Source organism: Andrographis paniculata, unplaced genomic scaffold, assembly GCF_009805555.1.
Source record: "Andrographis paniculata isolate CXL003 unplaced genomic scaffold, ASM980555v1 Contig78END, whole genome shotgun sequence".
NCBI lineage: Eukaryota > Viridiplantae > Streptophyta > Magnoliopsida > Lamiales > Acanthaceae > Andrographis > Andrographis paniculata.
In genome coordinates, this window is record NW_026137615.1 from 1,153,915 (window position 1) to 1,172,619 (window position 18,705).

General features: G+C 38.7%; 1 protein-coding gene across 2 annotated transcripts; it reads left to right on the forward strand.

The window, feature by feature from the left end:
- The first annotated feature begins 9,410 nt into the window (after positions 1 to 9,410).
- On the forward strand, positions 9,411 to 17,879 carry LOC127239710 (ubiquitin carboxyl-terminal hydrolase 23). Of its 2 annotated transcripts, XM_051257985.1 has the most exons (11): positions 9,411 to 9,852; positions 12,611 to 12,725; positions 13,670 to 13,780; positions 14,229 to 14,401; positions 14,525 to 14,848; positions 15,126 to 15,251; positions 15,394 to 16,122; positions 16,237 to 16,335; positions 16,448 to 17,021; positions 17,115 to 17,208; positions 17,420 to 17,879. In XM_051257985.1, exons 1-11 carry the CDS (start codon positions 9,574 to 9,576, stop codon positions 17,577 to 17,579), a joined length of 2,784 nt encoding a protein of 927 aa, XP_051113942.1. In that variant the 5' UTR covers positions 9,411 to 9,573; the 3' UTR covers positions 17,580 to 17,879. The 2 variants fall into 2 exon arrangements, with proteins under 2 accessions (XP_051113942.1, XP_051113943.1); XM_051257986.1 differs by lacking the exon at positions 12,611 to 12,725 and having other exon boundaries at positions 9,732 to 9,852.
- Positions 17,880 to 18,705: the final 826 nt, after the last annotated feature.

The following is an 18,705-nucleotide window of genomic DNA, read 5'->3' on the forward strand; positions in this document are numbered from 1 at the left end:
CGAATTTTATATCGTAGTTTATTCGATTGTTTGGGGTAGAAGCCTTGGTCCCGTGTTTGTATGCCTCGGTTCAGTGATGAGGAGCCCTGGGTGTTCGGTGTTGTGTTTGTTCAACGGGTGGTTTAAAATTGTTCGAATTTTTGGCCAGGAAACCCGGTTCAGCCGATTTTGGGTGATTTTATCTGTTTTATCATTGATTTTGTTAATTTTGGAGATGTATATTTTGTTTAGTTACTCGAAGTTGCATATTTTAGGTTTTTTGGTGGATTGTTTGGTAATTAGTCATATTTGTGGGTTGACAAATGCGGTATTATTAGGCACCAAGAGTTTCATTTGTTTGGTCTAATTTGCCAATTAATATACCTGAATGGCACTATTGTATACTCGGAATACGTTTTTACTCCTGCTAAATTGTGAAAAACTTTTAACTAAATTAGAGATTTGGATAACGTGGACTTATGGTTTTTACTTACAGACCAGGGAAAGAGCACAAATCGGTAATCAGCCGATTTGCATTACCATTTTTTCATATTGAGGTGGGCAAACTGAAGCAACACATGACAGACGAACACATCACAGCTATAAAAATGACACCGTTTGGGCATTTTCTGGATTGCCCGAAAATGAAGTTTCCGTGGCACCGACTTGTTGCCCTCGTCAATAGCTTTAGTTCGGAATCTATGTCCTTCAAGATTGGAAGTGACATTGAGCTTCCGTTTGAAGTTGAAGAATATTATGTAGTCTTAGGACTACATGCGAAAGGAGTCTACGTGACCGAAAACACATCGGTCGAAAGAGAATGGGTTTGTTCGGATTTTTGGGAGCAAGCCGCGTTCTGTAACCCACGGCCAGGTGTTGCAGAAGCTGCGTGAGGCTCTGTTGCAGGGGCTGGAGCCTCTTTCTGTTGCGGACGTTGCCCGTCTCTTTATTTTGCTTGTTTTTGCAAATATTTTATTTTGTTCTGCGAATTATTCTGTACCCCTTTTTTTGTTACCGTATGTGGAAGACCTGAGTGCGATTAGTGACTACGCGTGGGGACCCGCGAGTCACCGTTATCTGTTGAAGTCTATAAGCGACTTCAAGTCCGGGAAAAAATATTTGACAGGCTGCACCGCGGGTTTGTTGGTAAGCAATGTAATATCGGATTTGTTAATTTTTTCTACTTATTTTGGTATATTGCATAATATGTATTATTGTTGGCAGTAATGTCTATTACAATATGTGCAGGCTTGGTTCAATGAGAGGGTCCCAACTCTGGACAAGGCACGGTGCCTTCCGAAGGTACCGCGTCTCTTTCGGTGGCTGAATAGCCTCGGTCCAATATCCAGGGTTTATGCAGTTGGTGAATTGACATCCCTAAAGCGGTCAGATATTAAGGAATTCTATCGGATAGGCACGGAAGAAAAGTTTGTTCGTGCAATTTGCCATGCTTCGGAGGTAAATGCATTATTCAATGTTGCTACCATTGTAAATGGATAAAATAATTTCTTATATGACATTATTAACATATGTTGCAGGAAGCAGCTCAGCAAATTGCGGCATTGAAGGTGGAGCTGCGGAAGAAAGACACTGCAATTGCCAGACTTGCTCATAAATTGCAAATATCTAGAGCCCGTGTTGTCGATAACGACAATGAAGGTGAGGGTGAGGACGAGAGCGATGGCGAGGAGGGTGATGCAAACTATGGGGATGAGGAGACAGCAGACCGGATGGCTGTGGAGTCAGAGAGGAAAGAGAAGCAGGCCGACATGGAGGAGAAACAGGGTCAGGAGGAGGAGAGTCAGGGTCAAGAGGAGGAGGAGAAAAAAACTGGGGAGGAGGAGAGTCAGACTGAGGAGGATCCCGAGGAGGCAGTGGAAGAGTGAGCGAATACTGAGCGACGAGGCAAAAAAAAATGGACATCCTTTTGGCCGAAGTTGATCCGATAAACGAGTCAGATGACGAAGGGGTTGGTAGCCTGCTAGAGTTTAACCAATTGATGGCCATTGTTCCTTATATTGCACCGATAGATGTCAAGGTAAGCTAATTAATATAGTAAGTACAATTTGTAGGTCGTAGTTGTCTATCTGTTGAATGATTATTTGCTTTGTTGAAATTGTAGCAGGCCGATGAGTCTGACCGTGAGACTTGTAGCAGAGCCGCAGATTCATCGATCGTACGTGGTGTAATGGCACGTAAGGATCGGAAGAGAAAGAAGAAGCCTGAATTCGTGACACCTGTGTCGACACCGCGAATTGAGAAAGCGAGAAAAACACGGAGGGCGAAAGGAAAGTCAGCGGTCGATGTCAATAATGAGCAGGTACGTAGTTCCATACAAATATAAGTCGTCTGGCTCGAAATACTTCGGATAGATTCTTAAATACCTAGTGTTTCTGAGTCAATACCTATACAATAAATACAGATACCTACGGAAACATGATTATCTTCATTGTTGGTTCAGGAACCATTTGTCGTCGGCGACGATGGGGACTCGGATGCTAAGGTTGTAGCAGACCCTGGAGCACAAAAGTGGGAGGGATATCGCAATAACGACAACTACTGTGGAAAGGGTACCTTATCTGAGGATGAGACGAACACCATTGAACATTTTCTCGCGTCATTCGCCGTACGGTATTGCTATTCACTATTAAGGCTTTATATATTTTTCTCAATTGATGTTTTTATCCGTTTGCGACTATCATCTTGTAGGGACACTGTATGGCAGCAGGGCGTCGTGTCTGTCTCATCCGATGCCATTTTAGAACTACTGTTTGACGAAGCTGTGAAAGGCGAAGTCATCGACGCGTACCTACATCATCTATGCAGCAATGAATATCAGCTCCAACACAATCCGCAGGTACGGTGTGGTTGTGTGCCATGGTTCTTAGCGGTGAGTATCCTATTTGGAATTTATACGGTTAGTATTACAAATCACATTGTTATTATTGCGTTGGTTGCTGTGTTCGATTTTCAGAAAGGCGTTAACGACGCGCTATCACGACCAAACAGGGGAGCGAAAAAGCCGAGCATCAATAAGGGTAATGTGCTCGCGTTTGCCAACTCGCTGCAAGTGACCGTAGGCCAAGAGATTGCCGGAATCATGGACAAAATCCGGTCTGGGTGCCGGTACATATTTCTACCCGTACACACCCGGTTCCACTGGCATATCTGCATACTGGATACCGTCAAACGTGTTGTGTTGGAGTGTAACTCAATGCGCGGCCAGGGGAATGCAAAGAAATTGGTACGTCTTTCGGATGATCATAATTAATTGCCTATGGGTAGGGTGAATTCTTTAACGAAAGAGTAACGTTATTTGTGCAGACGCGATTTTTATCGTTGTACATGAACGCGTCACGACTATGGCCTATGGTCAGCGACACGCCTGAGTACATTAGATGCCGACACCAGGGTGAAACATTGGACTGTGGACCTTTAGTCTGCATGTTCGCAGAGTGTTATGCGCGGGCAGGTCCAGATGTCAATGTCGTGGGCGTCCTCGGCGAGGACTTTGGCGATGTCAAGAGCTACCGAGGCACGATTGCGGCGAGGATATTGAAAGGTCCCCCCTCTAAAACGTAGACCCCGATGGAAAAATAGGGCAGGTTAACACATGTAATGAATTTGGATTGATTTGGGAAGTTTTTGCGTTGTGTGGCGAGGTGATGGATTTGTTGAATGTCTTCAGTTTGGATTGATCTGGGAAGTTTTTGTGTTGTGTGGAGGTGATGGATTTGTTTAATGTCTTCAATTTGGATTGATCTGGGAAGTTATTGCATTGTGTATCGAGGTGATGGAATTGGTCAATGTCTTTTATGTGGATTGATTTGTCATCTTCATTATATACCTGCGTTGTGTGGTGATACCCGTTGATAGCTTTTATGTGCCTACGGAAAACTAGTATGTACTTCCATTTATATATTACATGCTCCAGTCACTTGCGTTTGTGGGACTGGTCATTTCTTTTGCACTGATCACTGAAATAGCGTTCACTTTGAATCAGTTCAACCGTGTCGGAGTTTCTCATAAAACCCTACTGGACGCCATGTTTTAATCGACCGGAGAAACTGCAAGGGCTTACCCGTTAATTTAAAACAAACAGTACTAAAAAAACATGATAATATTACAACAAAATATTTGTGCGGGACATAGGTGTCTGGTAATTGCGTGTGGGCCAACGTCTAGATTACAATCAACTATTTCCTGCGGAATGCTAAGCAACACGTGGTTACAGATAAGTGCTACTATACCTACAACTAGGATACCTACAACTACAACACAGATACCCGCATACGCAATCTGTGTACCTCTTTCAGCGAGTCCGGTACTCAGCTCAGATGCATAAGTAACGGAGTCATTACTACAAATACCCTATAGTATCTATTATGTACCTACGGAAATAGACTTTATACTTCTGTTACCATTTCAAATGCTCTGGTACCCTACAGGTGGGGACTCGGCCTTTTCTCTTAAAATATTCACGAAATGATGGTAAGAGTGTATTGGCTTAACCATGGTAAGAGTGTATTGGCTTACCCGTTAATTGAATTAGAACACAATAGAATAGACACTATAATATAACCACAATATAGTTGTGTGGCATATGGAAGTCTGGTACGTAGCTGTGTGCTGAATTTTAATCAATACTACGCCTCCAAGTTATTACACGGTAATACAATTTAAATACCGTATAAACAAAATGAAATATGGTTTGTACTCGGACCGCAACCCTATATGTTGGAATCATTATTCATATACCCTCCGTAAGCTACTGCGTACTTACAACAACCGTGACATTATACTTCAGTTGCAATTATGTATGTCCTGGTTACCTGTGGCTGGGGAAACGGTCTTTTTTTTTTTTTACTTCAAATAGCATGTATTTACTGCTGATGGTTAAAGAAGACATCAACAAATACTTAAGTTGTATGACATATGCACTTGGTTAGTACGATGAGTTTAATACAACAACTATACCTCCTAGTAATAACCCAAAAATAGGCTAGCATGTACTTTCAAAACAATTAGATATTACATTAACCATCCGTCCCTACAGAGCTACATCATCAAATGCCTTAGTACATGAAAAATATACCTGCAGAATATAACTATGAACCTCCACAACTTCATCATATACCTGCGTGAGAGGGCTACATACCACTTACTACTGCAAATAAGTCGGTGGATCCAACCGGTTACATCCTAGAGACACAAAAAGCAATTACAATATAGCTATTGAATACATACCTACTGTCTTAATATATACTCCTGGAAGCCAAAAAGATGTACAATGAAAAAAAGGTTTGCTAATCTATTTGTTGCTTACAACTTCTTCTATTATGTCCAAGACGCCAACGACCACATTTTCGTGGATTCTTTGCCTGCTGGGACTCGAACCTTCGCTTCTTTGGCCGGCCTGGTTGGACAGACGACGGAGGAGGGTGAATTTGGTCCGCCTGAATTTCAACAATCACGTCCATATCATGCGTCGGTACGGGATTTATTGGTTCCTGGTACATTTTTCTGTAGCATTCAATGCTAGAGTAAAGATCGCAAAAATCATAAATTGACATACTGCATTTTTCAATGCAAGCGCAGGCATGCTTGCAGGGCAATCTGAACATTTTCCATTCTCGACAAGAGCATTTGCGCGCCTCCAAATCGACTGCGTATCTTTCATTACAATATGTTACCTCGAATACATTTCTAAAGGATGAACTGCACTGTAGCCGTCGAGACGCCATGTACGACAGTGCCAACTTGCTCTCCTTTTTGGACAGAGCCTTCCGTGCATTATCTCCAACTTTTCGCGGCGTTCATTCATCATTACCATCACTTGCCTTCTAATGGTATCCAACATCCCAACGAATGGCATTGACCTCGCGGATCTCACTAAACTATTCCATGACTCAACAATGTTATTATTTATTATTCCCCAACGAGTGCCTCTGAATAGTGAATTTGCCCAACATTCTAGGTGTGATTGGGTAATGAAGTCCCGGGCCAATGGCATTGATTCGACCACAGAACTAATGTGGTTTTCGAAATCTCTCCTCAACGGAGCATAGGCGGCCTTATTGAAGACAGCGGTCCATCGTTTCTTATTATGCATTGGGTATCTCCGCATAACCTAAAAAAAGGACATTTTTTGGCTGATCATAACCAGTGATGTTCATTACAAATTAATATTGACGTACATATACCTGGGTACGGAAGTTGTCCACTAAGTGTCGGAGACAGTACGCATGATATGCTCTGGGAAAGACGCACGAGATTGACTTTAGTAAACCCGAGTGCCGATCCGAGAAGAATGTGTATTGTTTCCAATCCGTACGTCCCTCACATTCTAAAACAAATCGCAGCTTCCAGCAAAACCACTCCCAATTTTCATTATTTTCCGTAGACACAGTTGCAAGTCAACAAATAAGAACACAAATAACTACAAAGGTTTCCAACGTATAAGGGTACATACATGCCTAAAGAGAGCATGGAAAACAACATACACGAACAGCTATACCCAACATTCTAACAAAATGACAACTGTAGCTAATATCAAATTACGTACCAGAAATTGCTAAAGTAAACATCCCATCATCCCCATCTACTGCAATTGCACTTAGCAGAAACCCTTTGTGTTTGTTTTTTATATGTGTCCCATCAAGAAAGAGTAGGGCCCTGCAACCCCTCAAAAAACCCAGCCGGCATGCACCTAAACAAACAAAAAGGCGTTGGAAACGTTTGGTTACCTGCTCAACTTCGCAGTCTATAATACTTCCCGGATTTGACTCCCGAAGTGCATGACAGTACCACGGAAGTTGTGAGAAACTGTCTCTACCTCCACCATTAATTGCCCTTATCGCATTCTCTTTGCCACGCCATGCTTTATGATATTTCACGTCAATCCCATAATCTGTTTGGATATGCTCCCGGATGTCGGATGCCTTATACGCTGGCATAGAACGTATCTTATCTTTGTAGACCTCAGAAATCCAGTTCGCATCGGCTGCTGGATGATCTCTTGATTGCAATAGACTCATAGTACATGTGTGATGTAAATTGCACTTACGATTGCTGAATGATGCATCACGAGCATGGAAGGATGCATAAATACGCCAACCACAGCCTTTGTCGATGCACACCGCAATAATTTTGCTCGAATCATTCTTTTGGTACCTGAAGTGTTTCTGAGTGGCAATAGAATAATTCTTCAGTAACTTTCTAAACTCCTGCGGTCCCTTGAATGTCTGACCTTCCCCGATAATGCATCTTTGCATTGCAATTAGACTAGTACTTTCGTCGGGAATAAAGATACCATCTGCGCAATCTTCGTTCAATCCCGAACATTCGGCCTCACCCCTACATTACAAATACAATAATAAGAATGAAAATTATATCAGATGTAAGTAGTTCTAATTTTATATGGTAATAGATATTTTCTTCGTAAATAGAAAAACATGGGTACCCATCTTATTCAACCGAGTATGTCCACGGTGTCTATGGTTACCTACCGTGTCATCCAGGGTATTTAAAAGAACAACTGCATTTATTCACCGCAGCAGGCTATGTGATGCAGTAAATGCCACGGGCTACAGAAATTTCAACGCATCGATCATGGTACACCTACCTAAACCGGATTGCTAGAGGATATTGACAGTGGCGTGTAAAGAAGGAGTGAAAATCGTTAAATACCTTCAAGACGTTATATCCCCACTACATATCTTTACAATCTCTTCAGTGGTTCGTTCTGCACCGCGCTACTACAAAATCGCGGAGGTGGATACTTATTACCTACAAACAACATCGCAACAATATACCACGGTATTGTTGTATGCCAATATCATGAAAGAATTATTACTAACGTAACCTATAAACAATATGTTTTTAGATGTGTTGAACATGACATTATAAGTGCTTACAGAGTGCATTCTTACATACTGCATTATAAGTGCTTACAGACTGCATTCTTTCATAAGGAACAATTGTGACTGCATTCTATAACAAAGTTTAATAAAGACTACTTAATTACAAATGATGAGTAATGTACCTGCCTCCAACCGTGCTTCGGAGAGGCACGCTCTGGTGCTCGCTTCTACACCGTGCAATCATATCCACAAACATTACCTTTAACAAGATATGCATTCTCCACATATTGGCTCTGGTGCTCGCTTCTACACCGTGCAATCATATCCACAAACATTACCTTTAACAAGATATGCATTGTCCACATATTGGCGACATCATCGTCACACAATAACGTCACGTAGCTTTTCTGAATAGGTGCAATATATTGGAGTTTTACAGCCTCAATACTCACTTTATTCCATCTTTTCGATATATTCCGGTAAAGATCCTCCAGCGTGGTGCCCTCTTCTAAACGAATTACATGATGCTCACCTTCGTAGGAACATATAATTAATAATTTCAGACTACTTTGCTCCATGTCCATCGGAACCTAACAATCCAACCAATGAATGTATGAACTATATTAGGTCGTATGGGCGATTAGATAATCTTACACAAAATACACTAAAATCATATGTTATTACGGAATTCTAGTAATGTCTTGATCCTCAATAGCAACAAATTACCCATTTCACAAAATAAATATTACCCTTAAACCCTAAATAGCAACAGAATTTATTATCAAAATCACCCAAAATAATACCCAAATATTTTCTTCCAAATAATAATTTTCCAACTAAGATATCGATACAAAAACACACCTGGTATATCTAATTTCGCCGGAGAACAAGAAAGACGGGCCAGGGAACTGGTGACAGCCTTCGGTAGTTCTTCGACCGAATCAACCGACACAAAAACACACCTGGTACATCTAATTTCACCGGAGGACAAGAAATACGGGCCAGGGAACCGGTGACAGCCTTCGGTAGTTCTTCGACCGAATCAACCGACCGCCGACGACAGGGAACCGGAACAGGATTCGGAGAGTGCCCTAGAAAATTTTTCAATCGAACCAGACAAGAAGCGACGATGTAAAATCGGACGAACAATTAAGAACCTTACCTGTGCGGGATGTGGCTTTCGAGCTCACGGAAGAGGACAACAGATTGAGAAGAATTTTTTGCGCGAAGAGAAACAGAATGAAGAAAAATACGAGTAGAGAGGAAGAAGAAGGAAGAAGAAAAAAGAGGGAGTGCAGACAAATTTTTTATCATCAGGAACTGAATCCCAATTGATAAATGGACAGAGAAATTTTTGCCCAATTGTCCGTTATTTTAATATTATTATTTTTTTAAATTTAACAAAGCCTAATTAGCCCTGATTAGCATCCAAATAATTCCGTTTCTGTCATCTCCCTCCATCCAGACGGCTGTAATAGATCTTTAATAATATGAGAAATAAATTGACGTAAATGCCCCCACACAGAACAACGCGTTTGTTTCCTGACCATGGATATAAACCTCACCCCCACACACAGACACTCACGCCGCAATCCCTCGTAGGGTTTAAACGCCCTGCAATTCTCTTCGATAGCGGACGCCGGTGATCCCAATAGATAATTTATTCTTCTCGCCGGCTTGCGAACATCTGTCCCAGATTTGTGAAAATAATCAGGAGGTTGCGATATAATTCATGGCTGAGGTAGCGGTGCCGATTCAATCGGAGCGGACTGAGGAACCTCAGCCTGATTCAGTGGTGGGTCTGTTTGGTCGGAGGATCGATTTTCATGTAGCGAGGAAGCCGTTCAATGGATTTAGTAATGAGAGTAGTAATGGGCTCAAGCTGGTGACCTTGAACCCTAGTTCGGGGACTCAGCAGCCTTCAGGGTCCGGGAAGAAGTCTGAAAGGTCGGAATATATGGATTCGGGGATGGATCCGGAGCTGGGGCTGGAGATTACCTTCCGGAGAATTGTGAGTGTATCTTTGCTGGTATCTGTTTCTTCGTTTATTTTACTTGTTTCTTGATTTCTGGTGTATCGCTGTTTTGTGTCTGCTGTTATGTCCTTATGTTTATTTTAATCATGTAGCTGTGCTGAAAATTTTCTATCTCGTTTTGCTTTAAGTTTTCCATCTGTTAGTTTTCGGCTTTCAGGAATTAATTCTTAAGTTTTTGGGATGTTGTTCTGAGCTTGGTTAATTTCTATAGAGGATTTTTATTTTGGAAAGCCATTAAGGTGAGGAGCACCGCATCAAGAGGTGCGCCACAACTTTGGGTTACTATTACTTTTTAATTCCAACTTTATCAGGGATTTTGAATCTCAAATTTGTCTTTCCTGCCTCCAATCCTATGCTGCTCGATTATTCCCCACTGTACTTATTTTTGTTCTCTTTAAAATTATGATTTTTAAAGTGTTTACTTTGATTTATTTTATATCAAAGTTCAAATCTTAATTGTAAAATTCTGTATTTTACTTATCTTTTTAGTATTCAGCTATGTATGCTGTCAATTGGTAAGGGTTCAAGGTGGAACTATAGTATATTTCAGAATTCTAATAACAACAGCAACATGCAATATAAGCAAAAGATGGGAGGGCAGTGGTGGTGTGTTGTGGCGGGTGCTAGGGTGCCAATCGCTTTTGGGGGTGTCCAGCCTTTAATAGTGTATCCTCTCTCCTTCACTCTTAACTAATGATTGGCCCCCCAGGGTGGAAACATTGGACCCCTTGATCTCTCTTCGCCTCTTTTGCTCCTTACTTAGACCTCCTGGTCATGTCTGAGACTCTGGGCATTGCTTTAAAGTGAAATCTTGTAAGGAGCTTCCTCACTCGTAGATTTTGCTTCTTCAAAAGCTCTAGGAAGCGAAAGAGGATTTCACTCTTGCTACTGAAGCGGCCTTTGAATGCAAATATATAGATTGACTGCATATATATATTTGCATGGTAACTATATATTAAGACTTATGGTGCACGAATGTACCACTCTCAGTTATGTCCACCGGCATGGTAAAGGGCTTGTGCTGTGCTGTGTTGTGCCCCATTTACAGCTTTGATTTAATACGTAATATATTCTCGATCATTAGTTTATAATACTGTCTTTTGGAAGTGATTTTCATAGTGGTGTTGGAACATAGACTTGATTTTAAGGTGCAAGATCACTGCTGTGATGATATTGTGTGAGATTATCATAATATTATGCTAATCATTGCACAATTAATAATGGCAATATGATTACTTGATGATTCCCTAGGCATTAAATAAGAACTCTTCCCTAACAGTTATTTGACATACCCAACTGATTTTCTTCTCTATCAATTTTTCTTTTAAGCATTCGGTTGAACACTTGTAATTTGTGATGTTTAATTTCATAGTAATTCTTTTTACTCCAACTATTTTCCTTCTCTATCAACATCCTTTCAAGCATTATGGCACTCCTGGTCCCATTAGCTGTGACATATCTCACTTGCATAGCACAAGGCATGCAATTGTCGTTTGCTCTAGTATCAACTATTGTTAACACTTGCAATGAGCTAATAGAACTGGGGCCTAAAACTAGTGACGACTTTGCCCTTGTTCATCTTTATCACCGGGCACTCTGCTCCTTTACCACCCCTTTTGCCTAAGTTAAGAGAACTTTTCAAAGTGCACTAGTTTTGTGCAAGGTGTGTGTTAAGTGAGAGTAAAGTACTTGATTTTCTCTAAAGAACACTTATATTACTCAAAAGGACTGCTTACAAATGCTTCAATACAAGTGAGGCTATCCATTCCTTCCCATATTTTGACTTGTCTACCTCTCTAATGTATAGTGGATATTGTTGACCTGATACTCTGCACCATTTATTCTTGGAACACTCCAAAGATTCCTGAATGCATTAGAAACTGTAGAATATTTTCAAGACATTTATATTTAGAAACCTGTACACAACCCTTTTCAACATTCAAACAAACTCTATAGATACAATTTGATACAGTAACACCTTGAAATGGTTACCTACTTACCCTTTTTGGTTAGTAGTAAAGTGCATAAACTCACAGTGGGGTCATGAAGAGGTTGGCATGAAAGTTAACATGGCAAAGTTAGATTTTGAGCAAAAAATAAAGCTAAAACCAGTTGTTTCTGGAAGTATTTAATTTGTGCATGACTAATGTATCTCTATGTCTAGATTTTCACTTACAGTACCTGCTGTTTAATACAAATTTTCTTAGGGATTAGGATCTCCCATGGGTCTGACCTTTTTAATGGTCTGTTTCATCATTTCTTTTCATTCATATACTTCAGGCTGTTAAGCTTAGATTTTTTTCTTTTCTCTCTCTCCCTCTTTTTCTTTTTCAATTTATTTTTTTATTTAATTTTTTTGTGTCAAATAAAAATTTCCACTGATGATTTCAGGGTGCTGGCTTACGGAATCTCGGAAATACTTGCTTTCTGAATTCGGTTTTGCAATGTTTGACTTATGTTTCTGGAAGTATTTAATTTGTGCATGACTAATGTATCTCTATGTCTAGATTTTCACTTACAGTACCTGCTGTTTAATACAAATTTTCTTAGGGATTAGGATCTCCCATGGGTCTGACCTTTTTAATGGTCTGTTTCATCATTTCTTTTCATTCATATACTTCAGGCTGTTAAGCTTAGATTTTTTTCTTTTCTCTCTCTCCCTTTTTTTCTTTTTCAATTTATTTTTTTATTTAATTTTTTTGTGTCAAATAAAAATTTCCACTGATGATTTCAGGGTGCTGGCTTAAGGAATCTCGGAAATACTTGCTTTCTGAATTCGGTTTTGCAATGTTTGACTTATACTGAACCATTAGCTGCTTATCTACAAAGTGGGAAGCATAAAAATTCCTGTGAGTTTCCTCTTTTGCTAATATGAAAATTTTAATATGTAGATAATAGATCAAGCGAAAAAATTTGGTAATAATCTTGTTGTTGCTCTGATTGCTAAATAGATGATTTCAAGTCATGTGGTGTCCAAACAAATTGTAATATGCATATTTGAAATTTTGTTATATATTGCTACTTTTATTTGAGAACTATTTTAGCCTATTTGTAGACAAAATATTGTATCTGCTTATGACAGCATGACTATAACAATGATAGGACATGTGGTAATCTGATGCCTTAAAAATTATTATGTTTAAAGAGATGGAAGACAAGATTTGGTGAGAGAGATATAACAGGATCATCTCGTTGGTTTACGATATTTGATCTTGGGGATTTCTATGCCTGTGGCTGAATAGATTCAAGATAAGATCAAGGAGAGCAATGTGCTATATTGAAAGTTGACTAGATAGTTGCTATCATGGTATTTCTGTGTTGGGGCTGTTTGACATGATGGCTTTTCTGAGGAACCAGTTTTTGTAATAATTTGGATTTTATGGAGTAGTATTTTGTAAAATTACTGACTACTTTGAGACTCGGTTTTACACAATAACAAGAACATGGGCGAGACGTACTGTATTATTACACTCTGAGTTTGACGCTTCAAAGGTTTTTTGAAGTCCCTAGTTTATTTTGTTCCTAATCTATGCTTTACAGATGCTATTGTTGAACTGAGAAAACTTTTGATTTAGTACACTACTTGAGAATGCTTTCTGGAGAAAATTTTTGTTTTCTCGTTGTTAATCCATGCCCTGGGGACATTAGTGCCCCCAAATATGGGTTGGATGGTTTTTCTTGAACGCTGCTTTCATCTGATAGGAAGTTTTCTATTTTTTTCTTTAATTTATTTTGGAGTTAATTTTGGTTACTTGAAAGTCATCATTTTAAGAATATTTTCTGGTTCATGAAGGTCGGACTGCTGGCTTTTGTGCATTGTGCGCCATACAGAAGCATGTGAGCCGTGCTCTACAGGCAACTGGGGGGATTCTAGAGCCTAAAGATCTTGTTTCAAACTTGCGCTGTATCCTTTAAGCAGTCTTAAAAAAATTTCCCGTGAAAATAGAGGAAGTAATGCTTTTTTATTCAAAATTTAAAGCCAGTTTGTGACTTGGTTTCCATTATTTTTTTGTTTAATATTTTGGTTCTTGTTTCCTTTTATATGAAAGTAAATGGTGAACATCTTGATAATTGGCACATCTTCATATTTGTACTGTTGGTGTTTCTGCTTCTTCTAGTACATATATTGCCAGAAGACTTGGTTAGATATCTTCCTTCTTTTTGTACTATCTTATTTTCCTTTATTTCTGGAATGTAATTTTCCACTATTACTTTTCTTTGGTGATCCTTTACTAATTTCTTCATTGTCCAATTCATAAGGTCATTTACTTCCGACTCTATACTCTTTATCACATTAAATTTAAGCCTGTAAATTATTTTGTTGAACATATAATCCTTAACTACAATAATAGGTATATCACGGAACTTTCGAAATGCCAGGCAGGAAGATGCCCATGAGTATATGGTGAATTTGTTGGAATCAATGCACAAATGCTGCATACCATCAGGAGTACCAAGTGAATCTCCTAGTGCTTATGAGAAGAGTTTGGTTCACAAGATATTTGGTGGCCGTTTACGGAGTCAGGTAGCCTATAATTTTTAAGCACATTTATAATGTTGTCTGAGGTTTTGTCTTAACTGTATTCACTTTAAAAGATTTCATTTTTTCTTTATATCTGTCCTGCTATTGACAGTGGCCTTTTTGTAGGTGCAATGCATGCAATGCTCCTTCTGTTCCAACAAGTTTGATCCATTCTTGGATATAAGTCTTGAAATATTGAAAGCAGAGACATTGGAAAAGGCATTACACCATTTCACTGCCAAAGAGCAGTTAGATGGAGGTGCCAAGCAGTACCAATGTCAGCAGTGCAAGCAGAAAGTGAAGGCTCTAAAGCACCTTACAATTCACAAAGCCCCTTTGGTTCTTACTGTTCACCTCAAGCGGTTTGGTCATTTCCATGGGCAAAAAATTACTAAAAAAATTGCATTTGGTTCTACCTTGGACTTGAAACCATTTGTCAGTGGTCCTTATGTAAGTTAGACCTTTATACAATTTTGTGTGTTCTATTTTGGTTGTGTTCTTAGTTGTGAGGAGTGTCAATTTGAATTATTGTTGCCATCACCGTCGCCATCCATTTGTAGGCTTCACTGTGCCATATTTGCAATATTCTTTGCTCCTTCTGCCCTTGATTAGGCAGTAATTATCCTTTTCGTACTTCTGTTTTGTCTTCTTGGTATCATAAAAGTTAATCTTTCTGGGATCTCTTTTAGACACCGTTCTTGTAACTGGCATATGATATAATTTGCAGGAGGGGGATTTGAATTACACACTCTATGGTGTTCTTGTTCATGCTGGTTGGAGCACCCACTCTGGTCACTACTATTGCTTTGTACGAACATCTAGTGGCATGTGGTATTCCTTGGATGACAATCAGGTTGTGCTTTAATATGCAATTTCATATAAAGTGGCAACTCATGAAGCTGTTGAAGTCTTTTCTTTTTGTCTTTGCTCCATATGTGAATTCTAATTTATGATGAAATTTCTGACAAGTTTTATGGCATCTGATGTTTTAACAGGTTGTCCAAGTAAATGAGAGAAAAGTTCTTGAGCAGAAGGCTTATATGTTGTTTTATGTCCGAAATAGGAAACATTTTTGTAGGAAGAAACCAGTTGACAGTATACAGAAAGAAAACATAATTATAAATGCCATTGGAAAATCAGCATACTCGAAAATTAGCCGTGACTCAAATGAAAAAGTTCAGAATGGTTCAACTGAGAAAAACATAGATGCCCTGACAACTGCTTCTTCATCTTTGAGAGATGAACAGGTTAACCCTGTGCCAAAGGAGATTCCTTCGGTAAAGACTTCTTTGCTAAACGGAAATGGAAATAAGACACTTAACCCCTTAGAGTATGAAGGGGGCTCTCAGTCTAAGCCTTCGTCTGCAATACAAGACAAGCACCCAGAGAAGGGGCCACATGCTCCGAGTATGAATAATGTTGGACAGAAAGAAGAATGGAGCTCAACCATTGCAGTTTCTAGAGTTGGTACTGGATCAAAAATTGACTCCCACAACACTGGGAGTGTTGTAGAGAATCAGAATTCCTCTGCTGCTGTTGTATCTTCCAACTGCATTGTACCCAAGGATTCAAATCACAGAAAATATAGTACTGGTTGTGCTGCCATGTTATCAACTAGTTCTAAAGACAGGGCCGAAGAAATTCCCATGGAACCAGCTGACAAGTTACTGAGCAGCAGGTCCTTGAGTGCATCGACTGGAGATACATACACTACAAATAGAATGGTCAGTGGCTGTGCTTGCCTGTTCCAACAATTTCCCACTTCCATTAAGTTCCAGTCTGAAAGTAGATATATATATATATGTGTGTGTGTTTAATTTATGATTACTTTTATCCAGTGTGATAGTAAGACTATGCCCTTGGGAGCAAATATGGAAGCATGGGACCAAGTTACGAGAGCCAAGTTATCTATTCAAAACCATGCTGCTGATAATCTGGTACGTCTCTTTTCTTGTTTGGTCATAGACATCAAATCTCAAGCTTTTGCTTCGTGAATTACTGCCATGCCCTCACAGAATGATTGATTCGATTTAATTTTATTCATTCTAGGTGGGTGGTGTTAGGCAGAAAATAGATGATTCAGTCATTGAAGAAACCAATGAATTGAAAGTGACAATGAAGAAAAAAAATCGACCTCAATTGATAGTGAAAAGAAAGCCTTTCAAGTGTCGGGCTGTCACAATGCTGCTCAGCTCTAATATTATGTTTGGTGCTGCCCTTTCCACACGAAAGAAAATATCCAAGTCAAGAAAAACACATTCCATCCAAAAGACGCCTCACGATATGAAACAGATATCCGAGGATGATTTCCCTTCAAGCCCTGAGCAATCTCGTTCTGATAAATCATCTCCTCTACCCACCAACCAGCTTGAATGCAAGAAAAAGAAAGTAAAGCATAGCTCAGATCACCAACATCAGAAGCTGAGAAAAACTGGTCTTAGTTGTGACAGTAGCATACCCATTGATGCTTTTAACAATGACTTCAAAGAGAGAGTTGTTTTGGATAGTGCAACTCTCGCAGCTAACAATCAACCTGGCCCAGATTTCCCCGGAGAGTGCAGAAGGGAATCTAGACAGAATGATGTTATGAGTATGCTGACCCGGGGCATAGAAGAGGCAATCGGTAACAAAAAAAAAGTGTTGTGATGCTCTTTTATGAACACAATGCGGAATAACTCATTGTCCTGCCTCACACATTTGTTTGTTCTGAGTGCAGTTGCTCGCTGGGATGACATTGAGATTTCTGCTACAGAAAGGACTGAGATCGGAGCAGCACAGACAACACAAATTGGTTACATTGGAGATGAATGGTAAGCCTTTTTTTTTTTAATCACTTATGTTCCCTTCTACAGTTGGGCACAAGTATTGTTCATATAAATTTTTGGAAAATTTGTGCTATTTGTTACAACGCCCACGCCCACCACATATTATATGGCAACTTTTGAATGCTTAGATATTTGGCAGTGAACTCGTCTTGATATACTTTGAATTGATACTGATAAATTCCGTGTGTTACATCAGGGATGAGGAGTATGATAAAGGGAAACAGAAGAAGGTAAGGATGTCCAAAACTAGCTTTGATGGACCAAACTTATTCCAAGAAATTGCATCAAGAAACACCAAAAGAAAGAGGAAAGACAGAACAAGTTTGGAAAACCCAAACCCTCCATTTAGGATATGATAAAAAGAGGTTGGCTACAAGCAATTTTCAGTTTTCCATATCTACATGTCTGGGTTGGATTGTCCACAGTGTTGTCTGTTTTCCCCTAATATTCTGGCCCATCTTATGGATTGCCTCATTTTGACTAGAGGCTAGAAAAATGGAACCAATTTTGGATGTTGAACTGTACAAGATCTCTTGTCATCCTGTAGAAGCATTCTGTCAGCCTCATGATATCTTTTATTCACTTCTCTTTTCATAATTAGTTGACTTTAATAGTTTTGTTTGAAGCTTACAAAATAGATGGCTTAAATTATGGCATTGGTTGCATTTGGTAAGAATTTTCGAGGTAAGGGGATTGATAATGTATTGAGCATGAGGAATCGCCTCTAATTTATTGCTGTATCATGTTAAGCAAGCACAACCATGTCCTATTTCAATTGTTTTATTTTTTATTTTTTTTATTTTTGTTTGTCTCACATCAATTATCATGTTTCTATTTTTAATAGTAAAATTTTACTAAATCTATCAATATTTAACAACTATAAATTAATTTAATTAACTTAATAATATATATATCTGTAGGATTCTTTATTTCTATCTAGTTAATAAATAAATATTTTTATCTATATTTAAAATTTATATTCTTTTATAAAATTAATTTTATCTAATTATAAATAAATAAATGCATTTTATTTTGTTTATTTGTGTTATTTTAAATTTTATCCTCTACAAAATAGATATTATATGCATATATTTTATTGAGATAGAGATATAATTTTAAAATGAAAAGAGTATTATATAATATATATATATATAGAGAGAGAGAGAGAGTATTTTCGATAGTAGTATAATATATATTAAAACATTTTAATAATCATGTTTTAAAATTTCAATTATAACCTATCAAATATGCAATTAACAAGCTGTGGTAACCACAGGATGGAATATTTGACCTTCGAAAATTGTGAAAATTGTGTCGTATTTTGTATATGGTGTTGTATGTTATGTTGCCAATATAAAAGATAATATAGATTGAATATTTGATTTTGACGTTTGAAAAATGTGTCGGTATTTTTTATATATGGTGTTGTCTGTAATGTGTTATTTTGTACTTTCTTTTTTTTTTTTTTTTCTGAAACTTGTG

Excerpts from the sequence above, each read along its gene's own strand:
- LOC127239710 (XM_051257985.1), top strand. The coding sequence starts at position 9,574 with ATGGCTGAGGTAGCGGTGCCGATTCAATCGGAGCGGACTGAGGAACCT. Across the intron at positions 13,781-14,228 it reads TCTTGTTTCAAACTTGCGCT|GTATATCACGGAACTTTCGA; the intron begins GTATCCTTTAAG and ends CTACAATAATAG. Across the intron at positions 15,252-15,393 it reads ATTCCTTGGATGACAATCAG|GTTGTCCAAGTAAATGAGAG; the intron begins GTTGTGCTTTAA and ends ATGTTTTAACAG.